At 37.7% G+C, this 19515-nt stretch overlaps 2 protein-coding genes across 11 annotated transcripts in view; both read left to right on the top strand.

The window, feature by feature from the left end:
- Positions 1 to 19515, top strand: part of NEBL (nebulette) — a 522125-nt gene that overhangs the window by 439011 nt on the left and 63599 nt on the right. The gene's annotated exons all lie outside the window — the stretch shown is intronic.
- LOC307181869 (nebulette-like) overlaps positions 1 to 19515 on the top strand; it is a gene marked incomplete at its 3' end in the record, with an annotated part of 57759 nt that overhangs the window by 26078 nt on the left and 12166 nt on the right. Inside the window, exons 5-7 of the mRNA XM_079912765.1 lie at positions 5159 to 5260; positions 6418 to 6519; positions 15384 to 15497. Coding sequence (XP_079768891.1) covers positions 5159 to 5260; positions 6418 to 6519; positions 15384 to 15497 — 318 coding nt within the window. The remainder of the gene's footprint in view (positions 1 to 5158; positions 5261 to 6417; positions 6520 to 15383; positions 15498 to 19515) is intronic.

Here is a 19515-nt window from a genome sequence, read left to right as displayed (position 1 = left end):
AGCCATTTCACTTCCATTTTCAATATCTAATTGAAAGTTCCTCTTATTGGCCAAGTCCAACCGAGAATGATACAAGGAAGGGGATTCTGGATAACTAGTTCTAGCCTTGGGAGGGAGTGTTGATGGAGCCCAGTTGAGTACAGACAATCGAGCACAGCAAGGGAGGGGTAAGGATTTAAGAAATTAATGTGTTTAAAGTGTTTAGAACAGTGCCTGGCACGTGGGACACTCGGCGTGACTGTAGGATACATGCAAAAGATGTGGCCTTATGAAACAGGAGTAGAAAGATTATAAGGGGAGAATAAGCTGAGATTAAAAGACAATGAAATGAGGTGAAAATACAACCTGAGGGAGAAAGTGAACATGGTGAGATAAGGAAGAAATTCAATGACAGATTTTGATAGAATTAAAATCTTTTTTTTTTTTACATCTTTATTGGAGTATAATTGCTTTACAATGGTGTGTTAGTTTCTGCTTAATAACAAAGTGAATCAGTTATACATATACATATGTTCCCATATCTCTTCCCTCTTGCGTGTCCCTCCCTCCCACGATAGAATTAAAATCTTTAAAAAAAAGTTTAACTATAGTTGATTTGCAATATTGTGTTAGTTTCAGGTGATAAAATTAAAATCTTTATTGGAGGCAAAAAAGAACAGATTTGACACTGCAGAAAAACATATGAAATGGAGGCTGCATTTGGAGTCTCTAGGTTCAGTAACAGAAATCCATCTCATGTTAGCTCAAGTGAAAAACGAGAATTTATTGGTTTGGGTAACTGGGAAATTCAAGCTACCTTCAGGCATAACTGGCTCCAAAGGCCCCACAGTGTCACGAGGACCCTCCTTCTCTTCCCATCTATTGGCTCCGCTTGCTTCTGTATGACTTCACTTGCAGACAGACTCTGTCTAGGTGGTCTCAAGGCTGGTGTTTCCAAAATTAAATCATCCTCACAGCAACTGATCCCAGAGGAAAGGACAGCAGTTCTTTCTTCCCCCAGCCTCAGATCCATCAGTGACCCTGGCCTTGCTTGGTTATGTGTCTGCCCTCGATTTAATCATGGTTTCCCAAGGGTTGGGGTATCTGATTGGACAACCTGTCACATGGCCACTCCTGTCACTAGGCAGGAAGGCTGCTTTTGATGGCCCCGCTAGATCCCGTGGAGTGAGGGAGAGGCAGTTTCCAAATAAATAATGCTGCTAGGCAGATTTTTAAAAAATTAACACATGTCCACTACGAAGGAATAATTTAGGAAAATGATCCAGATATGTGGAAAAGGGCAAGGAAGTAAATTCAGTGGGGAAAAAAAAGGCGGAAGGAAGAGATCAAGCATGTACAGTAATAATTCTAGGTGCTCCTGAGGAAGAAACCGTAACTAGTCTTTGTGAAAATATTTATACTACTAAAAAGATAAAGCAGTTTATCTTGAGTGCAAAATAAATGTATAAAAATGATAATGATTGTATTTTCCTGTATAGGACCTATAGTAGATAAGGATGAAACTTCACTGAAAGCTAAAATAAAAGATTTAAAGAAATGTAGAAATATACCTTCTCCTGTGAACAGACTGAAATCTTGTTGAGATATTATTTTTCCATACGTTGTTTGGTAGGTTTAGTGCAGTGCCCATTAAAATTCCATTTGTTTCCTATGTGGAACTTATTAGGATTATTCTAATGTTCATTAGTGAGAATAACTAGTTTAAAATTAAGAAAAAGTTTGAAATAGAAGAGTCATAAAGGGAACTTGGTTTAATGGATATAAATCGTTATAGTCATACATTTAAGAAATGTGTGAGTGAGACAGTGAATGTTAAGTCCTTAATATGGTAGCTGGTACATAATAAATGGCCTAAAATGACAATTATTATTACTGTTATTACTATTATTTCTCCTCTTTCTTCCCTCCCCCTTTCACTTCTCCTCCCTCCGCCTTCTTTTTCATTCTCTTACTCTGAGGACACGATAGGGAAGAAAACATTAAATAAAACGAGGCAAAATCAGTCATTGACCCTCAGGCCTGCACCTCTCCTGGGTTGATTTTCAGGAATTTTCAGAGATTTTCAGGAATCTCTGTCTTTCTTCTTATTCAAAACAGTTTTTTATAGAACACCATCTCGTCTTGAGAAGACTGCCTGGAGAATGGGGTCCCATCTGTCGTCGTTGTCTCAACACAGCGAGCATTTAGGGTTTGGATTATTCAGAAAAAAAAGAGTGTATGTGTGTTTGCCCTTCCTCTGACAAACCTCTCTTCCACTGTAACATTTTTATTCTTCCTCAGTTGTGACGGCCTGAGGAAGGGAGCAAACACATGTTGCAGACATTTGAGAAATGTCAGATGAGCTTCCCTTGGCCCTAAGTAACAGGTTAGGTGGAGGAAGATGCCTAATCTGCTCGGGTAACCTTGTTTCCGATGTTCAGACATCCTTGCAGCTAGCGAAAATCAGGAGCTTGCCGCTCTCCATGTCCCTCAGCGTCAGCCCCCGTTCCTGTGGGATGACCTCAAGCCTTGATATTCTGGGAGATCGGTAGAGACAGGCTCCTGGGCTTTTCTCCTGTGTGGCTCTGTGGTGTCCGCTTGTTTGAATGTGCAGCTCATGTCAATCTTAATATTTGTTTTGAGTCACATATGCTGGCCTCTAATTTGCAATTTACATGGATGATGGGGCCCTATTCATTGTCCCGCTCCCGCCGCCTTTGTGCTGTTCACCTCTCTTCACGCAGCCATTAGGCTGAACAGCATATAATTAGGTAACCCATGTAAAGCATAGATTTCTGAAAGGTTGCAGTTCTTTTCAAAAAGTAAGGGTTTACATTTTTACCCTCGTTCTTTTCTAAACAAAAAGACATCCCCCCTACGGCTTTCATCTGAATGTAGTAACTTAGAAACAGTTAGTCTTGTAGGTGGGTAATAATTTTGGTTTGTTTTCACCTGAGAGTCCGTTTTTGTTGACACAGTTTGTGTTTAACTTGGTGCAGGCTGAGGTTGATTGGCCATTGTTGGTAGATGAGTGTGTTGCTTTTTGAAACCAGCCAAAAGTGGCTTATTTTAAATCCCTGAAGATTTTAAACTCACCCAACAAAATAACTCAGTTTTCAGATTATTTTTGTTTCTTTTGCTACTGGTGTGCACAAAACCTACTTAAAATTGCTTAACGTAAAGCCTGTGAAAATGCAAGTAGTGAAGGAAACAGATGTTCTTGCCAAAATTACGCTAATTATATTTAAGCTGTGTTCACTTGTCAGACAGGTTCATGATTATAAACATAGTTTAAAAAGTAGTGGGTGGGGCTTCCCTGGTGGCGCAGTGGTTGAGAGTCCGCCTGCCGATGCAGGGGACATGGGTTCGTGCCCCGGTCCGGGAAGATCCCACATGCCGTGGAGCGGCTGGGCCCGTGAGCCATGGCCGCTGAGCCTGCGCGTCCAGAGCCTGTGCTCCACAACGGGAGAGGCCACAACAGTGAGAGGCCCGTGTACCACAAAAAAAAAGTAGTGGGTGGTGAGGCCAATGCAAGCTCTTTTTTTTTAAAAAAAATTAATTAATTTATTTGGCTGCGTCAGGTCTTAGTTGTGGCACACGGGATCTAGGTTCCCTAACCAGGGATTGAACCCGGGCCCTCTGCATTGGGAGCGCGGAGCCTTAGCCACTGGACCACCAGGGAAGTCCCAGTGCAAGCTCTTAAATAGAAGTATATATACATATACTTCATTGAAATAAAATCATACAATGCATTAGGGATCCTATGAGAGTTTTAATGCATTATCGTTTCTTACATCTGATATTATTTTTGAAAGAAATAAAAATGTACCAATTTTTTTTAACGCTGCAAGGTTGAAAGGAAAATAACAAGATACATTGATATTATCCAGAGCACTGATTCATAGTGGTCAACTGGGGAATTCATTAAAATGCAGATTCTTGGGCCCCATTTACCAAAATTCTGTTACAGAGGTTTGAGGATGGATCTCAGGAATCTAAAAATTTTAATAAGTACCCCAGATGATGCTATTGCAGAAAGCTTGCAGGCAACGTTAGAAATACTTGTTTTGTACAAATGCAATAATTGTGCATTTTGTATAGATGTTCAGTTGTACATTTCTGCGTTCTACCTTTTACATCTTGAAAAAGTGAAGATGGGTTTTAAAGGTGACTGTTACTACACGCTTTGCATTATACATTTAATAGAATCTAATGTAATGGACAAGTTGACTAGCCATCCACTGGTGAATTTGCCACATAGAACTCCATCTGGCAAATAGATAAATATTTCTTCAGCTCATGACCGATCTCAGGAAATAGAGAAGCAGGTAGGCAGTGAGATGTTTGCCCATCAGGGATTATATGAGTTGGCTTCTGGTCTCTCCTCTCATTTGTCAGTCAAGTTAATGTAAATGACCACTGTCATCTAAAGTATGTTTGGCAAAACTTATATATATTTTTCTCTTTAAATCTCTATTTTCCACACGTTGGTTTGATTGTATCTAATGTGTATTCAGAGGATGAATATTCCTTAATGTGGATCCTTTTATTGTTGGAGGATCAAGTCATTGCAGTGATATTTACTAGAATAAAACTATCAGTACCCATCACTAGGCCTCCCACATAAGGGGCATTTGAAGAGTCCAATCAGAAAAGGAAGATAAAGGTGTGGTTGGGAGGGTGAAAAAGCTGGAGAGTTGCAGAGTTTCACATACCCTCACCCCAGGAAATGATTTTCCATATTCGTGTGCTGGAGCTTATCCTGTATCCCCTAGGGGTCAAGACTGTGTGGTAGACAAGTTAACGCCCTTGGTGAGGATATTCTGTATGTGAATATGCACACATATACTTACACAGAATGACATGCTTATAAGGATGGTATATGTAAAATCTTATAAGATCGACTCTGTGCCAAGGTCTTGGGATTATATTTTTTATGTTGTATAAATTCAGTTCATATGCAATAATGTTAGTGAGGCATTGGCATAGTAAAAAGAGAATATAGTTATCCAAATAAATGTGGCACATAAAAATTAAAAAAAAAAACAACTTAGGGTCAGTGGCTTTCTTAGAAGATTATGGCAAGGATAAACTGTGTTATGGACCTTAAGGCTAGCAGCTATATGAAACTACTCATTTCTGTTTTCTCTTTTTCAATCAAAACTGTCTCTTTGATCAGATTTTTTATAGGAAAGATGTGCAGGACACCCATGTGTATAGTGCGGAGCTTGACAGACCAGACATCAAGATGGCGACACAGATCTCCAAGATCATAAGCAATGTAATCTCTCTTTCTTATCTTGAGCAGAATTGATTTCTCATTTTTGCAGGAGACAAAGTGGCTTTGGTTGTTGGATGGTTAATTTAGTTAGTGAAATTAATCAATCTGAATTAATGGCATCTCAATTTTTTCATCTGAATTATCCATTTCACTATGTACATTATTTGGATATGTGCAGAAACTGATCAGACTTGACTTGACCATGGCTCTGTTGTCATGCTTTAAAAAAAAATAAGTACTATTCAGACATAAGATAACATTCAAATGTCTGAGCCTGAGAATCAAGTTTGTCATTCGTCTGGTCCCATAGTATCTCTCACCTTGTCCCAAAGAACTTCACTTGGCCTTGTTTCCATCTTGTTGCTGTTAATTGTGCAGGTTCTCTTTGGTCAGCATTTACCAATGCACATTTCCTATACATCATGGCTGTTTTTTTCCTTTTTCTTTTTTTTTGCTGTACGCGAGCCTCTCACTGCTGTGGCCTCTCCCATTGCGGAGCACAGGCTCCGGACGCACAGGCTCAGCGGCCATGGCTCACGGGCCCAGCCGCTCCGCGGCATGTGGGATCTTCCCGGACCGGGGCACGAACCCGTGTCCCCTGCATCGGCAGGCGGACTCTCAACCACTGCGCCACCAGGGAAGCCCATCATGCTTGTTTTTATCTTCCCTAAGACATCCTTCTTGGTTAATACCGTTTTACTTAAACATACCTTACATACTGATTAAAAATGATTACTTAACTTGAACCAAATATTTGAGTAACATAGGCTATACTCACCTTAAAAAATCAATAATTATTTACTAAATTCAACTGCATGTTAACCAAACAGTGTTAGATCAGTTCCTAAGACTAAACAAAGCCGGAAGACATCTGTATGCAGAATGCAGGGTCTCAATTATCTAGAAATCTCTCCTGGATAAAATAAACACAATGATGGTGATGACTGGATTCATGGACTCAAACTTAGTAATTATTTTACTACAAAAAAGTTGTTCTTATAAAATCAGTTCCTTCTTAGCAGTCAGCATTTTAGTATTTGGTGAGTTGTAAGGATCATTTTTTATGGACTGAGGGTCAATTTTATTTTGGCTATTATCAATGTAATTTTTCATTGGAAAGTAGAAATATTCAACATTCTCTTATCTATTCATTTTAGGCTGAATACAAGAAAGGGCAAGGAGTAATGAATAAAGAGCCCGCTGTAATTGGAAGACCAGATTTTGAACATGCTGTGGAAGCTTCTAAACTTTCTAGTCAAGTAAGAGTCTAGTGATGATTCCACAATGATTTTATTCAGAGATTTTGTTTCTAGCAGCACTGGAAGATATTTTACTCTAGGTAATGTCTTTAGTTGCAAGAATACGTAAAGATAATGTTTCTGTAACCATGTCAGATAGGATTACAATAATTGTAAATTTCAGTAAGGGATAAAATAAGTCCAATTTTAAGCATAAAACTAAGTTTTCTTTTCTCCTGGCTCAAATTCTAACCTTTTTGTATGAGTTCAGCCATGTTGTCACATTTCCTAGGATTTCTAGAATTTAGCAAGAGTCATATCAATTAGATTAGAAGAAGAATTAAATTTCTATCTCTACACGCATACACAGAACTTTTAACTTAGTAAGAAAAATAGCAATTTTCTCAATTTTTAAATGTTTTAATCACAAAGTAAAAAAGAGGTAATGTGAATGAAGAGAACATTGAAATCATAAAAAGGATCTGGAAAAGTGTAAAGACATGCCATATCTTTGACTGAACGTCTCAATAGATAAAAATTTCAGTTTTCCCAAAATTAATATATAAATGTCATGCAATTTCAATTAGAATCCAACAGTTTTTTTGAAGTATGGGTAAATGATCTTAGAGTTTGAATGGAAAGGAAATGCCTGAGAATAGCCTTTAAAAGTATGAAAGTGAAGACCAGTGAAGGAGAACTTAAGTTGTGAGTTACCATAACATGGTATAAAACCACTGAAATTAAATCAATATGGGATTGATATAGTAAGAGATAAAATAATCAGTAGGATAGACTAGGGAATCCTGAAATAGGTTCCAATGTGTATAAGAATTTAATATATGATAAAAGTGTTGGTTCAAGTCAGTGGGAAAAAGTTGTATTAGTTAATAAACGGTGCTGACATAACTGGCCATCCATCTGGGTAAAAGTAAAATGGGACCTGAATCTTAAACCATCTACAAAATGAATTCCAGATGGATTAAAGATGTGAATGTAAACCAAAAAAATATTTGAAACCTTAAAAGAAAATCCAAGAGACTATATATACCACATAGGGATAACAGAGTTCTTAAAACTGGAGAACCAGAAGCTATAAAATAATAGTTAGACATGCTTGACTATATAAAAATTAACAACTCTTGTAATGGAAAAAGGTAACATTTGCAAAGTCAGTGATAACAAACAGTAATTTTTATGCATGTGTAGTGTTTTCAACTTTGAAAATGTCCATTGCTCAACTTGCAAAAGTCTTAATTCGATTATACTTCAAAATGGAGAGATGTAAAAGAGGAAAGCTGTAAAATCTAACTGAAGATCATAAAATACTATCTGAAAAAATGAGAAGACCTACTATGTTCTTAGCTTTGGAGGGCCTGAGAAGGGCCGTGACTCCAAGCTCTTCTCAGCCCAAATAACACTCAATTGAAGAGCAGGGAATATTGGCACAGACCTGGCAACTCTTGCGGTATCGCTTTAGATTTTCTGACTTCTTACAATTTCAGCCTTTTCTGGGGGCAAAGAGTTCCTATCGGTTGTGTAGGAGAAGCGGCAGGTTCTATAAAAGCAGTACAGTTTGGCTGAGTAATTAAGAAAATGGGCTGTGGACCTGGACCCTGAGTTCCTGGTCCTGCCGCCGGCTCACTGAGTGACTTTGGACAGATGGCTTAATTTCTCCATCTGCAGTTTCCTGGCCCGTAAAATGGCATGGCAGCAATACTGCTTCTTAGGGTTGTTGTGAGGATTAAATGAATTACTGGGAGCAGCTTAAAACACTGCCTGGCCCATAGAAACACTGCATCATTTCCCAGGAATAATTTTACTGTAGCTATTCAGAATAGTTTTCTACTCTGCATTTTTTACATGAATTCATGCACAAAATGAAGCAGAAATAGTTGACTGGTCCTTAGAGTCTGGTCTTAAATTCATTCCTTTACAATCTTATTTGAGAGTCCTTAGAAGAAAATTTTAGTATTTGAGTTTTTATTTTCACATTTCAAATGCAGTCACCAAAAATCCTACCATTTGATCCTACCTGGGTTCTTAGGCAGACTTAAAAAAAAAAAAAAATCTCAAATCATTTAATAACTGAATTATCAGATGCCTAAGCAGATTGTAATTTGCAAGTTACATTATATCTGTCATCTTTGTTTTTTTATGACATTTTTGCTGATCTCACAGTGTACAAACCCATTAGAAAAGGGAAAAACTGGGCAGATGAATATATAGGACTTCTGGAATGAACTTGGTATGTTCATTTGTATTTTCAGGTGCATTGATTAGAAATAAAGGCAGAAAGTGTAGTTTCTTATTTTTATTGACAACTTTGGAGATCATGTATTCTCTTGCTCCTAAGCTAATGAGATTGTGAATATAGGAGCCCACGAAGGCAAGTAGATACGTAGAAGGGAAATAATTTAGGAATGCAGTAAGCTGGGAAGCTAGGGGCAGGATGCAAGATGCAGAACAGAAAGAGTAAGAGAGCACCCGGATTGTGAGAGGGAAGGCGATGACGGGGCAGTGCCCATGGTGTGGAGAGATAAGACACCCCAGATGAATAGACAGAAAGAGAAAGCGAGAGGGCACAATTCTCCCATTTTACCTGGAAATTGAGCTCTGTGGGATTGAACCCGGAAAAAGTAATGGAAACAAAACTCTTCCTATGTTAACTTGTACAATAGCTTTGCTCCCATAGTTGTAAAGTCTAGGAGGCACATAAAATTATGGTCAAGTAATTAAAAGAAAATCAGTGAAAAGTGAAAGTGAAATCTCATGTGCTAAGATAAAGAGATGGGTGTATTTATAAGTATCTCAGATATCAGGGCAGTAATTATTGAAGTCATCATCTTAAAAAAGTTCTTCTAAGAGTTGGTTATTTTGTTTTCATATTCACAGATCATCTTAATTTATGAATTCGAATTTGTCTATGTGATGAATGGAATTCCTTTAGTTTTATAATATCAAAGAAAATTTTGTATTTATAGTAATTAGTGTTTCTTCTAAAATTGCATTTGATGTATTGGTAAGAGAGGGTTTTAAACCTAAAATTACTAATCAGATTGATGTTAAAATTTAATAGTAAGTATTGTCCTTAACTTGTAAAGGGGTATTAACTGGTTTGGAGAATCTCCCGTTCTCCCTTCTGGGCAAGCACTCTCCCTTCCAACCTCCTTCCACCCAACTTTTGGCTTAAATGTCACGTCTTTGACTTGCTGATTTAAATTATATTGCTCTGTTCCCCTTTATTCTGTTTTTCTTTATAGTTCTTAACACAATGTATATTAGTCATATAAATGTATATGTGTGTGTTTTTTTTTTTTTTTTTGCGCTACGCGGGCCTCTCACTGCCGTGGTCTCTCCCGTTGCGGAGCACAGGCTCCGGACACACAGGCTCAGCGGCCATGGCTCACGGGCCCAGCCGCTCCGCGGCACGTGGGATCCTCCCGGACCGGGGCACGAACCCGCGTCCCCCGCATCGGCAGGCGGACTCCCAACCACTGCACCACCAGGGAAGCCCTATGTGTGTGTTTCAAACATCTATTCACTACCACTCAGCAGGCTCTGTGGGGACAGGGTTTAATGGCATTCATGGCACAGATTAGGCTTTCAAGCATTACATAGAGACTGATTAAACAAATTTCTCTAGATCATTCACATTTGGTTCAAAGTCAGTAAGGTATTATTTTATTATGAAAATAAGGGCAGAGTATATTTTGGGTAAAATTCAGACTTAAACACATGGATTTTATGATGAATTCTACATAAAAATCCGCTCTTACTCTCTTCCTCAACAGCTTTTAGTTCAGTTTCATCCAAAATTGGAGGGCATTGATGCCCATGGATGTGTGGCATTGTGTTCTTGTTTACTTTTCACTTTCCCTGATAATCAAGTGCACTTATCCAGTTTTCCACTTCTTTCCTGGCATGTGTTTCTATGACTATGATGAAAGGCTTTCGTTCAGGGTCTGCTTTTTGCCTGCTTTTCTGGCACTTTGTGAAACCGAGCCACAGGTGATGTCACCAAGCCCAGCACTCCTTGTGCTGAAAGCTTGAACTACGGAGATCGGAAGCCAGGCTTTGACTGTTGAAACACAGCCCTGTTCAGATGCGGTTATGAGGAACTAGCTTAAGTTCTGTCATTGCGGTTGAACAGTTCTAGTGTTTTTCTGTAGTGTGTACCTCTGAAAGTTCTGCTAAGTCTGTTAAAATTCTTTATAAAGCTTTTAGGAGTTTCAGCCCATATACCTAACCTATATTTTTGAAAAAGTTGGTAGTCATTAACTTTTAGATATGATATTCATAATGTGAGTAAAATCAGTCACAGGTATAACTTTTCATTTGTTTCCAGTGATTGATTTAGGTGTAAGGGGTAACACTGTGCCTTAAAACCATAGCAAAGTCAGCCAACACCTATTTCCTCTTGTCTCAAATGGTCTTAAAACTGGAAGGAAGATACTTTGTTCCATGCTTGAGTCACCCATTATAATGAAAGGAAAGCATTACCCTGATCCCTTAGCAGAAGCGAGTGTGCGTGAGCAGGTGGACACTCAGATGTGTGAACTGTGGGTTAAAAGTAGGATAGAATGTTCGGTGTGTATGTGAAGTTAGTGAGTGAACCAGTGAGTGAACCAAACTACTTGGCTATTTTCTTAGTTCATTTATGTGCAAACCTTACAGCAAGATAAGAAACAGTTGGTACCAGTGTCTGGTAAATATACTTTTTATGTAATTCAGTTATTTTACTTTCTGGTTAATTAATGAGGGAAATTCTTGCATTTTTGTTCTTTAGGTATCTTTTAAATCAGATCACACGGAGTTCTGAAGGTTAAAATAAGATAAATTTCACAACACTTCGCTTATTATTAAACTCATTAGAAGTACATGAATGACAGATATACTTTAAATAATTAATCTCATGCTACAGAAATAACCTGGAAAGGTTAGACAGCATTTTAAAATTCAAATTTTAGGGTGTGTAGCCCAATGCATAACGGTGGTAGAAATCTTTAAGAATAAAGTTCTTATAAAGATCTATTACACGGCTATTGCAAAATTTGGAGACACCATGAAAGTTACCTGGTCCTGCTTTTCAATGAAACAATCCCTTCTCAGTGTAATCCATCCACTTATTCATTCAAACAAAACAGTTACTGAACCAGATATTACATGCCAGACACTATGCTTGGGGGTTAGATTTTCAAGGGTGAACAGAACAGATATAGCCCATGCCTTCACCAAGCTCAGGGTCTAATGGGGAAGACCAACACCAGAGACAGTTTTGCAGGTAATTGCAGCAATGTGTGATGAGTGACCAGGTAGATTTGGGGTGCTTCAAAAATATATCAGCAGTAAATATTATAGTTTAGAGGGTCAGAGAGGGCTTTCAGAAAGAAGTTACATTTGGGCAGATGCAAGATGTGTAGAAATTTTTCAGGTGAACATTGGGAGGAGGTAGGAAGCAGTGATTTGAAGCAGGAAAGCAGAAGGGGAAAACAGAACTGGAAAGCTGTCCCACTGGTGGGCGGCTCAGCTGATAGAACATTTTCCTTATAACCAGCAGAAATCTCGTTGGCTACAACTCCTACCCATCAATACGAGCTTTACCTTTTGTACTAGAACAAATGCTATTTTTCTGTTTTTGCAAATGTTTGAAGACAGTTACCGCCTGATTCCCAAATCTCTTCAGTATAGAACTCTTCAGCATAATAAGTGATGTAGAGTATGCGTTAGATAAATAATTCTTGAATGAATGAGTAAAAGTCTGGCAGGAACTATAAAGTATGATACAGATGTAATATGTTATTTTTATATCTATTGTTTTTCATTTCCTTTTGCATTTTTTTCTTCCTAATAGGATGTTGTTCAAACCAATTTATCAATGACTGTGGAGGGTGTGTGTTGGGGGAACAGACTTGGGAAATTAGAGGAGTATTATATATAGTTCCAACACCTCCCTCAGGGTATGACTCATTCTGAGTCCTAATAGAGAGTTGATTGCTTATCATTTTCCCTTTAATTTATATGTTTCTTTAATAAACACATATTAAGTGCCAAATCCATTCAAAGCACTAGTGTGTCAGGCACTAGGGATACAAAAATGAATAAAAATCTACTTCTTGCTCACTGTCTAATGGGAGAGCAGACATACACAGATAATTCAAATATGTCCAAAACTTAGAAAATAGTCTAACCTTATATTTCCAGGGAAAACTCACCTTTAATAATAGGTTAGTATTACTAAAAGTGTGTCTTGTAAAACGTCAGGTGAAAAAATGCAGGGTTCTGTTTGTATTGAAGTATTTAAATCTAGTCAATTAATCCAGCTGAGCAGTGCTGGCTTCCATCAAGTTTTCTTTCAATTATTCATATTCTTCAACCTCGGACATCGTGAGTGTCTTAGTTATGTATTAGCTAAATGGCAAAAATAGGTCATATCATCCTTGAGCACGGAGAGCCCATCAGACTGCCTTTGTACTCCCTGTAGTTCTCAGCACAGTTACACTAGGAGCAGACACAGCACGGAGGGGGGTGTTACTTGGAAATTAATCTGACGCAGAGGGGACAGCATACGGAAGGCCAGAGAGGGGCACATGCTGCATGTTCAAGGAACTTCAGAACACGAGGATGGCCAGAGGACAGAAATTAAAGGGGAGATTGGAGAGCTGGGAATGCCAGGTCCCACTGAACCTTGTAGCCATGTCTGGGATCCTGGTCTTCATGCTAAGCCCAATAAGAAGTGAGTTTAAGCATGTATGTGACTTGATCAGGTTTGCTTTTGGAAGACATTACTGACTCCAAGCCTGATGGAGTGTGTCAGGGTCGTATCAGCATTCCCAACCTCAGGTAGGAACTCATCCTAACTCATAGTAGGAACCCAGTGCAGGCTCAACGTTTAATGAATAGAGGAAGGAAGGAATCATTACAGTGTAGATTGATTATTGTTTTTCAGAAATTATGCATTTACTTGGAAAGAGTAAATGCTGCCAGGTTATCTAACAGATGAGAATGTGTCAGGTTAATTTCCAAGTAACACTTCCTTCCATGTTGCCTCTGGGCTTAGTGTAATTGTGCTGGGAACCCCAGGGGTGGGTAAAAAGACAGTATGGTGGGCTTTCTGTGCTCAAGTTTTGCCTTTTAGCTAATACATAACTAAGATACTCATGGTGCCTGAGGTTGGGAACTGTGAATAACTGACAGGAAATGATGCAAGCCCGTGTTACATAGCAGAATCAGTTGATTAGATGGAAACAGCTACGGGCTGAGAGTGTTCACGGCCCTGTGGCATCAGGCAGCATGTTTTCCTCAGTAGGTGGAAAGTGTTGGTGAATCTGGCTGAATCAGGAGTGCCATTCTAGGGAAAGTCAGTTCAGAGAATCTACTATCATCATTAAGTGAATACCTTTCAGGCACTAAAACCTAGAAGAGACAAAAACACAGCTAAGAATACTGTGGAAAATGCCACAGCAGAGGAGTGCTGAGGAGTGGCATTGTGTGTTTAGGGGAGGACCAGGTAGGGAGACTCTTGGCTTTGGTGCCAGCTACTGTGGAAAGTAGTAAAGGAGGTCTAGATTTATTCCATTGGTGATGTTGGCCCTGATTTCAAGATAAAATAATTTTCAAAAATCAAAGTTTTTCTTGTTTTAGGGAGACCTTGCCTGTTAATTAGAATGAATGACATTTTGCTTGGATTTATAAGGTAAACTGAGTATCAGAAGTTATTATTAGCAAATGGAACTGCAACAGAAGATGTTCCCTGTGAACCATCTTGACATATTTTCCAAATGTGTTCCCACCAGGGTTTTCACAAGCTCCCACTCGTAGGTACGCGGCATGTGTCCCTGAGGGAGACCATCCCCCAATACACACTAGATTAAAAGAGGTAACATGAGCCATTCCCAAACTGCTTTTTTGTAAAGGTTTCTGCAAGGCAGAGCTTAGGATGTAGAATACAGGTGCATTCTGAATGTTGTAAGAAAACAAAATAGTGTAAGAATCATTATATAATAAAGAATATTACAAGAAGACAAAAGAGCTTACTTTTGCTTTTAAGATTTGTGCATCCTTTCCTGCCTACAGGAATAAAAGCGGATGTGAAATGAGACTAGCTATTTTTGTTTTATTTTTGTAAAGAATTTGTATATATATTCTAATTAATTATCATAACATACATTCACATATTTCTCTATTCATGGAGAAAAATATAGTTCTACACGGTAAGTTGATAATCCTTCTTTTGGTTGCCTTAAGACTACTTAAAAAAAAAAAATCCACAGTGAAGATTGGAGATGGTTCTGCCACTGAATACAATTGTGGAGTTAAAGCAGAGAAATGAAAAATGACATTAAATAGACCCAGGATGTTTCAGAAAATGTAATCCCTAACAATGAGGTTTTGAACAAATGGGAAATGATGAGAAAAGCCATGGTATGAGCTATGTCCTGCATTTGGAATAATTCTCTTAGGAAAATTAATATTCAAATTCTGAGATTTAGGACCCATTTTCTAAACGTGGTAGATGTTAAGACATTTGTGGTCTTGATTTCTAACTGATCATAAATGTTAGGAATGCAGAAGTGGAAACTGACATTTAAAAATCCCCAGATTTTAGTATATAATTCTTGTTAATAGGATTTGAGTTCATGCCTAATTGCATTTATGATCCATGTTCAAGTAGAGGTGTTTTTTAATTTAAAAAAACCCTTTATGCCTAATTAAGCTTTATACGGGGGTGGGGGAGTGTGGGAGGAAATACCAGGAATTTAAACTTTTGCTATCATACATTTTTAAGGTAGCTTTTATCTGATCTAATTAAAAATCAAACATGTTACTTTGAAAGCTTAAAGGTAAATGTGCTATTTAATTTATCCTTTTTGTTTCTTTTATGGAAGGTTAAATACAAAGAAAAATTTGATAATGAAATGAAGGATAAGAAACATCATTACAATCCTCTTGAAAGTGCTTCTTTTAGGCAAAGTCAGCTGGCCACTGCCCTGGCGAGTAATGTAAGTTACTTTCTGCCTCCTGACTTGTAATTCACAGAAGATTATTTTCAGTATATTTTGATTCTTGTTTTGTCGGACTTGGCTGTGTGGTACTTGTGATACTTAATCAAGATCATGTCATTTCCAAATAATTTTAGAAAAAGCTGAAGCATATTTTCCTGAAGCTTTTCTGAGAAAAATTTCATATGGTAATTTACTATTAATGGTTACTGATTACTAACTAATTAATAAGTAGGAACAATATTGCTAATAAAACTATTATAGCCGATCAAGAATAGAAATAGATTATATAGTTTTTCAGAAAAGTAGTGTGTCGTATCATAAATTAGTGATTATGACAATAGTTCACTCATGTAATTATGCATGAAATTGTGCATATTGTAAAGTATACCTGGTGCATAGTAGTTTATCATAAGGAAATTTCCAGAAATTGTACTTGAGATGGCTTACAATTTCTTTCTTATCCCTTATGTAAATTCTGTGAAATACCTCTTCGTAAGTTTTGTTTTCATTTCATGTCTTTAAAAATAAAGTTTCAATTTATAAGAAAAGATGTCTTAATTTTTTATGAGAATTAGGAAGAATATGAAAAAAGAAACATGGAAAGAAATCAATTACTTTGCTATAATTAAATGATGTATAGAGTACCTTTTTAAATGTTAAGTTTGACTATTGTTGAACTGTTGCTTTGTTAGAGCATTTAAACCTTTCAACTCCTGTCGTATCCTTGGGACTTGGTATATTTTATTTTCATTAATGTTTAGAAGGTATTGTAATTTGTGTTCATTACCCAGCTTTTGTTACCAGCAATTGAATTAGGTGTTTCTGTCTTTTAGGACCTTTGGGAATATCATAATGATTTATTTTTCTTATTTGATTATTTTTGTGTGTATACAAATGTAAAGCAAATAGAGTTGGGATATACTTAAAGGAACCTAGAGCACAGTACTGAAAGCTCAAGGTTTAGAATCAATTGCCTGGATTTGAATCTTGCTCCACCACTTAATATTATGCTTTCATCTTGGTGCCTCAGTTTCCTCATCTGTAAAATGGGGATATTTAAAGTATTTACCTACTAGGATTGTGGAGATTACTTAATACATATAAAGTGTTTAAACAGCAAAGTTTTTACTTGTTTACTTACACAGTAAGTGCTTGATGTTTTCTATTATTAACATTTTATTATTATTATTACTAATATTATTATGTTTCCAAAGCAACTGATTAAAGAGAAAAGAAACATTCTATATAGTAATAGGATGAAAACCACCAGAAGCTCTAAGATAGACACAAAATATAATAGAAAGATGGTGGTAATTTCTAAAGAGTAAAGTTTCTATTTTCTTCATTTTCTGCAAGCAGAATTTCTGTTAAAGTTACTTGATTCTGTTAACATCACCCTTTCTGACCAAGTAAACAAAAGGAGTTACCAAAATATTTTCAAGTCCCTGTAGTTTTCTTTTATCCATTCCGTAGTAAATGAGCACCATCTAGTGGCTCCTTGTAAATTCATTTGTCAATTTCCCGTTAAATAATACTTTGTTGTGTTTAAAATAATAATGGCCATAATGCAAAAGCGTAATATTTTCTTCTCCTAGATGGTATTTTGTTCCATGTTATTTTCATAGGTGAAGTACAAGAAAGACATTCAAAATATGCATGATCCAGTTTCAGATCTCCCAAACTTGTTTTTAAACCACGCTTTGAAAACCAGCAAAATGCTCAGCGGAGTAAGTGGTCGTTTGTTGACAACTGTAGGTGTGTGTCTCTGGAGCCGATGTGTCTGCAGTGCTCATGAGCGCACCTGCTTCCTTAGGCGACCCGGCCTTCACTCCTCCCTCAGTAACTCACTTAATGAAAAGTAGTGTCTTGCTTAAATTCCCACCCAGGCTGTCGCTTTACAAAGCTAGCTCTTTAATATCTCTTGAATACAAACTTTCTTGTTGAACAGCTACCCTTCCAAGTGTTTGTACGAGCGTCCTTTCTGTCTTTCTCCTTCCCCTTTCTTTCTCTGTAGTAGATTGAAGCCACTTGGAAGTCAGGGATCTTTTATTTTGTACAGGTCAGAGCAGAGTGTCTGGTATTCAGTAGATAGCATAAAAGTTATCTTAGTCTAAATTATATCTTCTCCAAAAATAAATATCAAGGGTGTTTGTGTTGATGCTATACTTTTACTCGTATGAAGGTTTCGATGTTTTCTTCAGCGCAACTAGGAGGAGAGGGTGATTTCCTCATGTCCTGATGAAAATATCTGTGTCCACTGCCAAGTGGTCCATTCCCTCAGAGCTCAGCTCCTACATGCTGTTTCCAGCACGCAGTGCGTCTGAACCCTGACTTCACTGGCTCCCATTCCTGATGACCCTGGCTCACCTGTGCCTGTATTTCCTACATCTCAGAATGGCCCACGGTGATGATGAACTCTAACTTGACCTCAAGTTATTTCTATGCCTATTTTAATAATTACTCAAAAATTATCCAAATTTATCATATATCTGCTTTGGATCAGGCACAGATTTGATGGAAAAGTATTGATATGTTGGCAAAGAATGTGAAAAAGCGAAAACAGTCATCTTCAAGAGATGTACCCATGGTCATGCATGAGAAAAATCTGTAGTCAAAACCTGGTTCCCAAACCATTAAATAATGAGATAACAGCTTCAGTTCAGGTTAAAAATGTCTACACTTGGCTTTGATATATTGAAGCTTCTGTTCATTACTTTGTAATCCTCTTTTCTTCTTGAAATGTAATCTGCGTGTAAATAATTTGTATTCACGGAGATTAATTAATTAATTAATTATCACTGGTCTCTGGAGGAAAAGCAGTCCATTATTCTTTCCTGTCTGTTGAGCAGGGATGAAGGTTGGGAGACTGTCAGGCACAGAATTAGACTCAGTCCCTGGATGCTTAATTCATGCTGTCCTGCCATTTCAATGCTTATCCCCTGCTCCTCTGCACACATGCCTCTGTTCCTTGAGTGGCTCTGTTTCAGTTATACATTTTCTGCCACGACTCATAGGTATGCTTCTAAAAATCAATATGTTTCTGTGCTCTGAGCCTCTGCTTTCTTTATGTTTAGTCTTTGCTCATCCAGTTTGATCATTGCAGTAGCATTTGACCTGGGACTCTTTCTCATCCCTATTTCGGTTAACTTTCCTTAGGACACAAGGTTTCATGTGTAAATAAGCCAACAAAAATATCATGGTGGTAATTCAAAAATTTGGTAGCTAGAAAAAAGGCATGCCACTCATAGGCAATATTTCTTTTTAAAAATATTGACCTCGGGCTTCCATGGTGGTGCAGTGGTTGAGAGTCCGCCTGCCGATGCAGGGGACACGGGTTCGTGCCCCAGTCCGGGAAGATCCCACATGCCGCGGAGCGGCTGGGCCCGTGAGCCATGGCCGCTGAGCCTGTGCGTCCAGAGCCTGTGCTCCACAACGGGAGAGGCCACAGCAGTGAGAGGCCCGTGTACCGCAAAAAAAAAAAAAAAATTGACCTTTATTTTATAATAGTGGTGAAAAGCAATAATAGTAATTGTTTCTATTTTCTCTTCAACAGAGAAAACCCACCAAATTTGTATATTCCACTTGTTTTATATACCACTTATAAAGTTTAAACCTTCATTCAGGTTGCTTTTGCCTGGATTATAGATTTTTTTCCCGTTCAGTCATAGAATTGTGACTGAACAGTTACTTCATGGAAGAGAAAGTTTGAGCCAAAAAAGGTGTTACTCTGAAGTTTCTACTTATTAAAGTTGCACGATGTTACACTGGCTCGAATTTATTGTACATCAGAATTGCCTTCTTTTAAATTTTAATGTAAAGAGAATTGGGATTTTGTTGATTTATAAAGGCAACTTAATTTTAATAAAAGATTGAGTAAGGGAATGCTTAAACAGACATTCTGCCAGAATTAGTTGTCAGTTTGTTATAAATGGCTGTTTTTTTTAAAGACCTCTGAATGTCTTTGATATAAATCATAATTTTAAAAATTGTAGTGTGTAGAGTAAAATTCGTGCCT

Source organism: Stenella coeruleoalba, assembly GCF_951394435.1.
Source record: "Stenella coeruleoalba genome assembly, chromosome: 2".
Taxonomy (NCBI): Eukaryota; Metazoa; Chordata; class Mammalia; order Artiodactyla; family Delphinidae; genus Stenella; species Stenella coeruleoalba.
The sequence above is the reverse complement of the archived record's forward strand: the minus strand, read 5'-3'. Positions and strand labels throughout refer to the sequence as shown.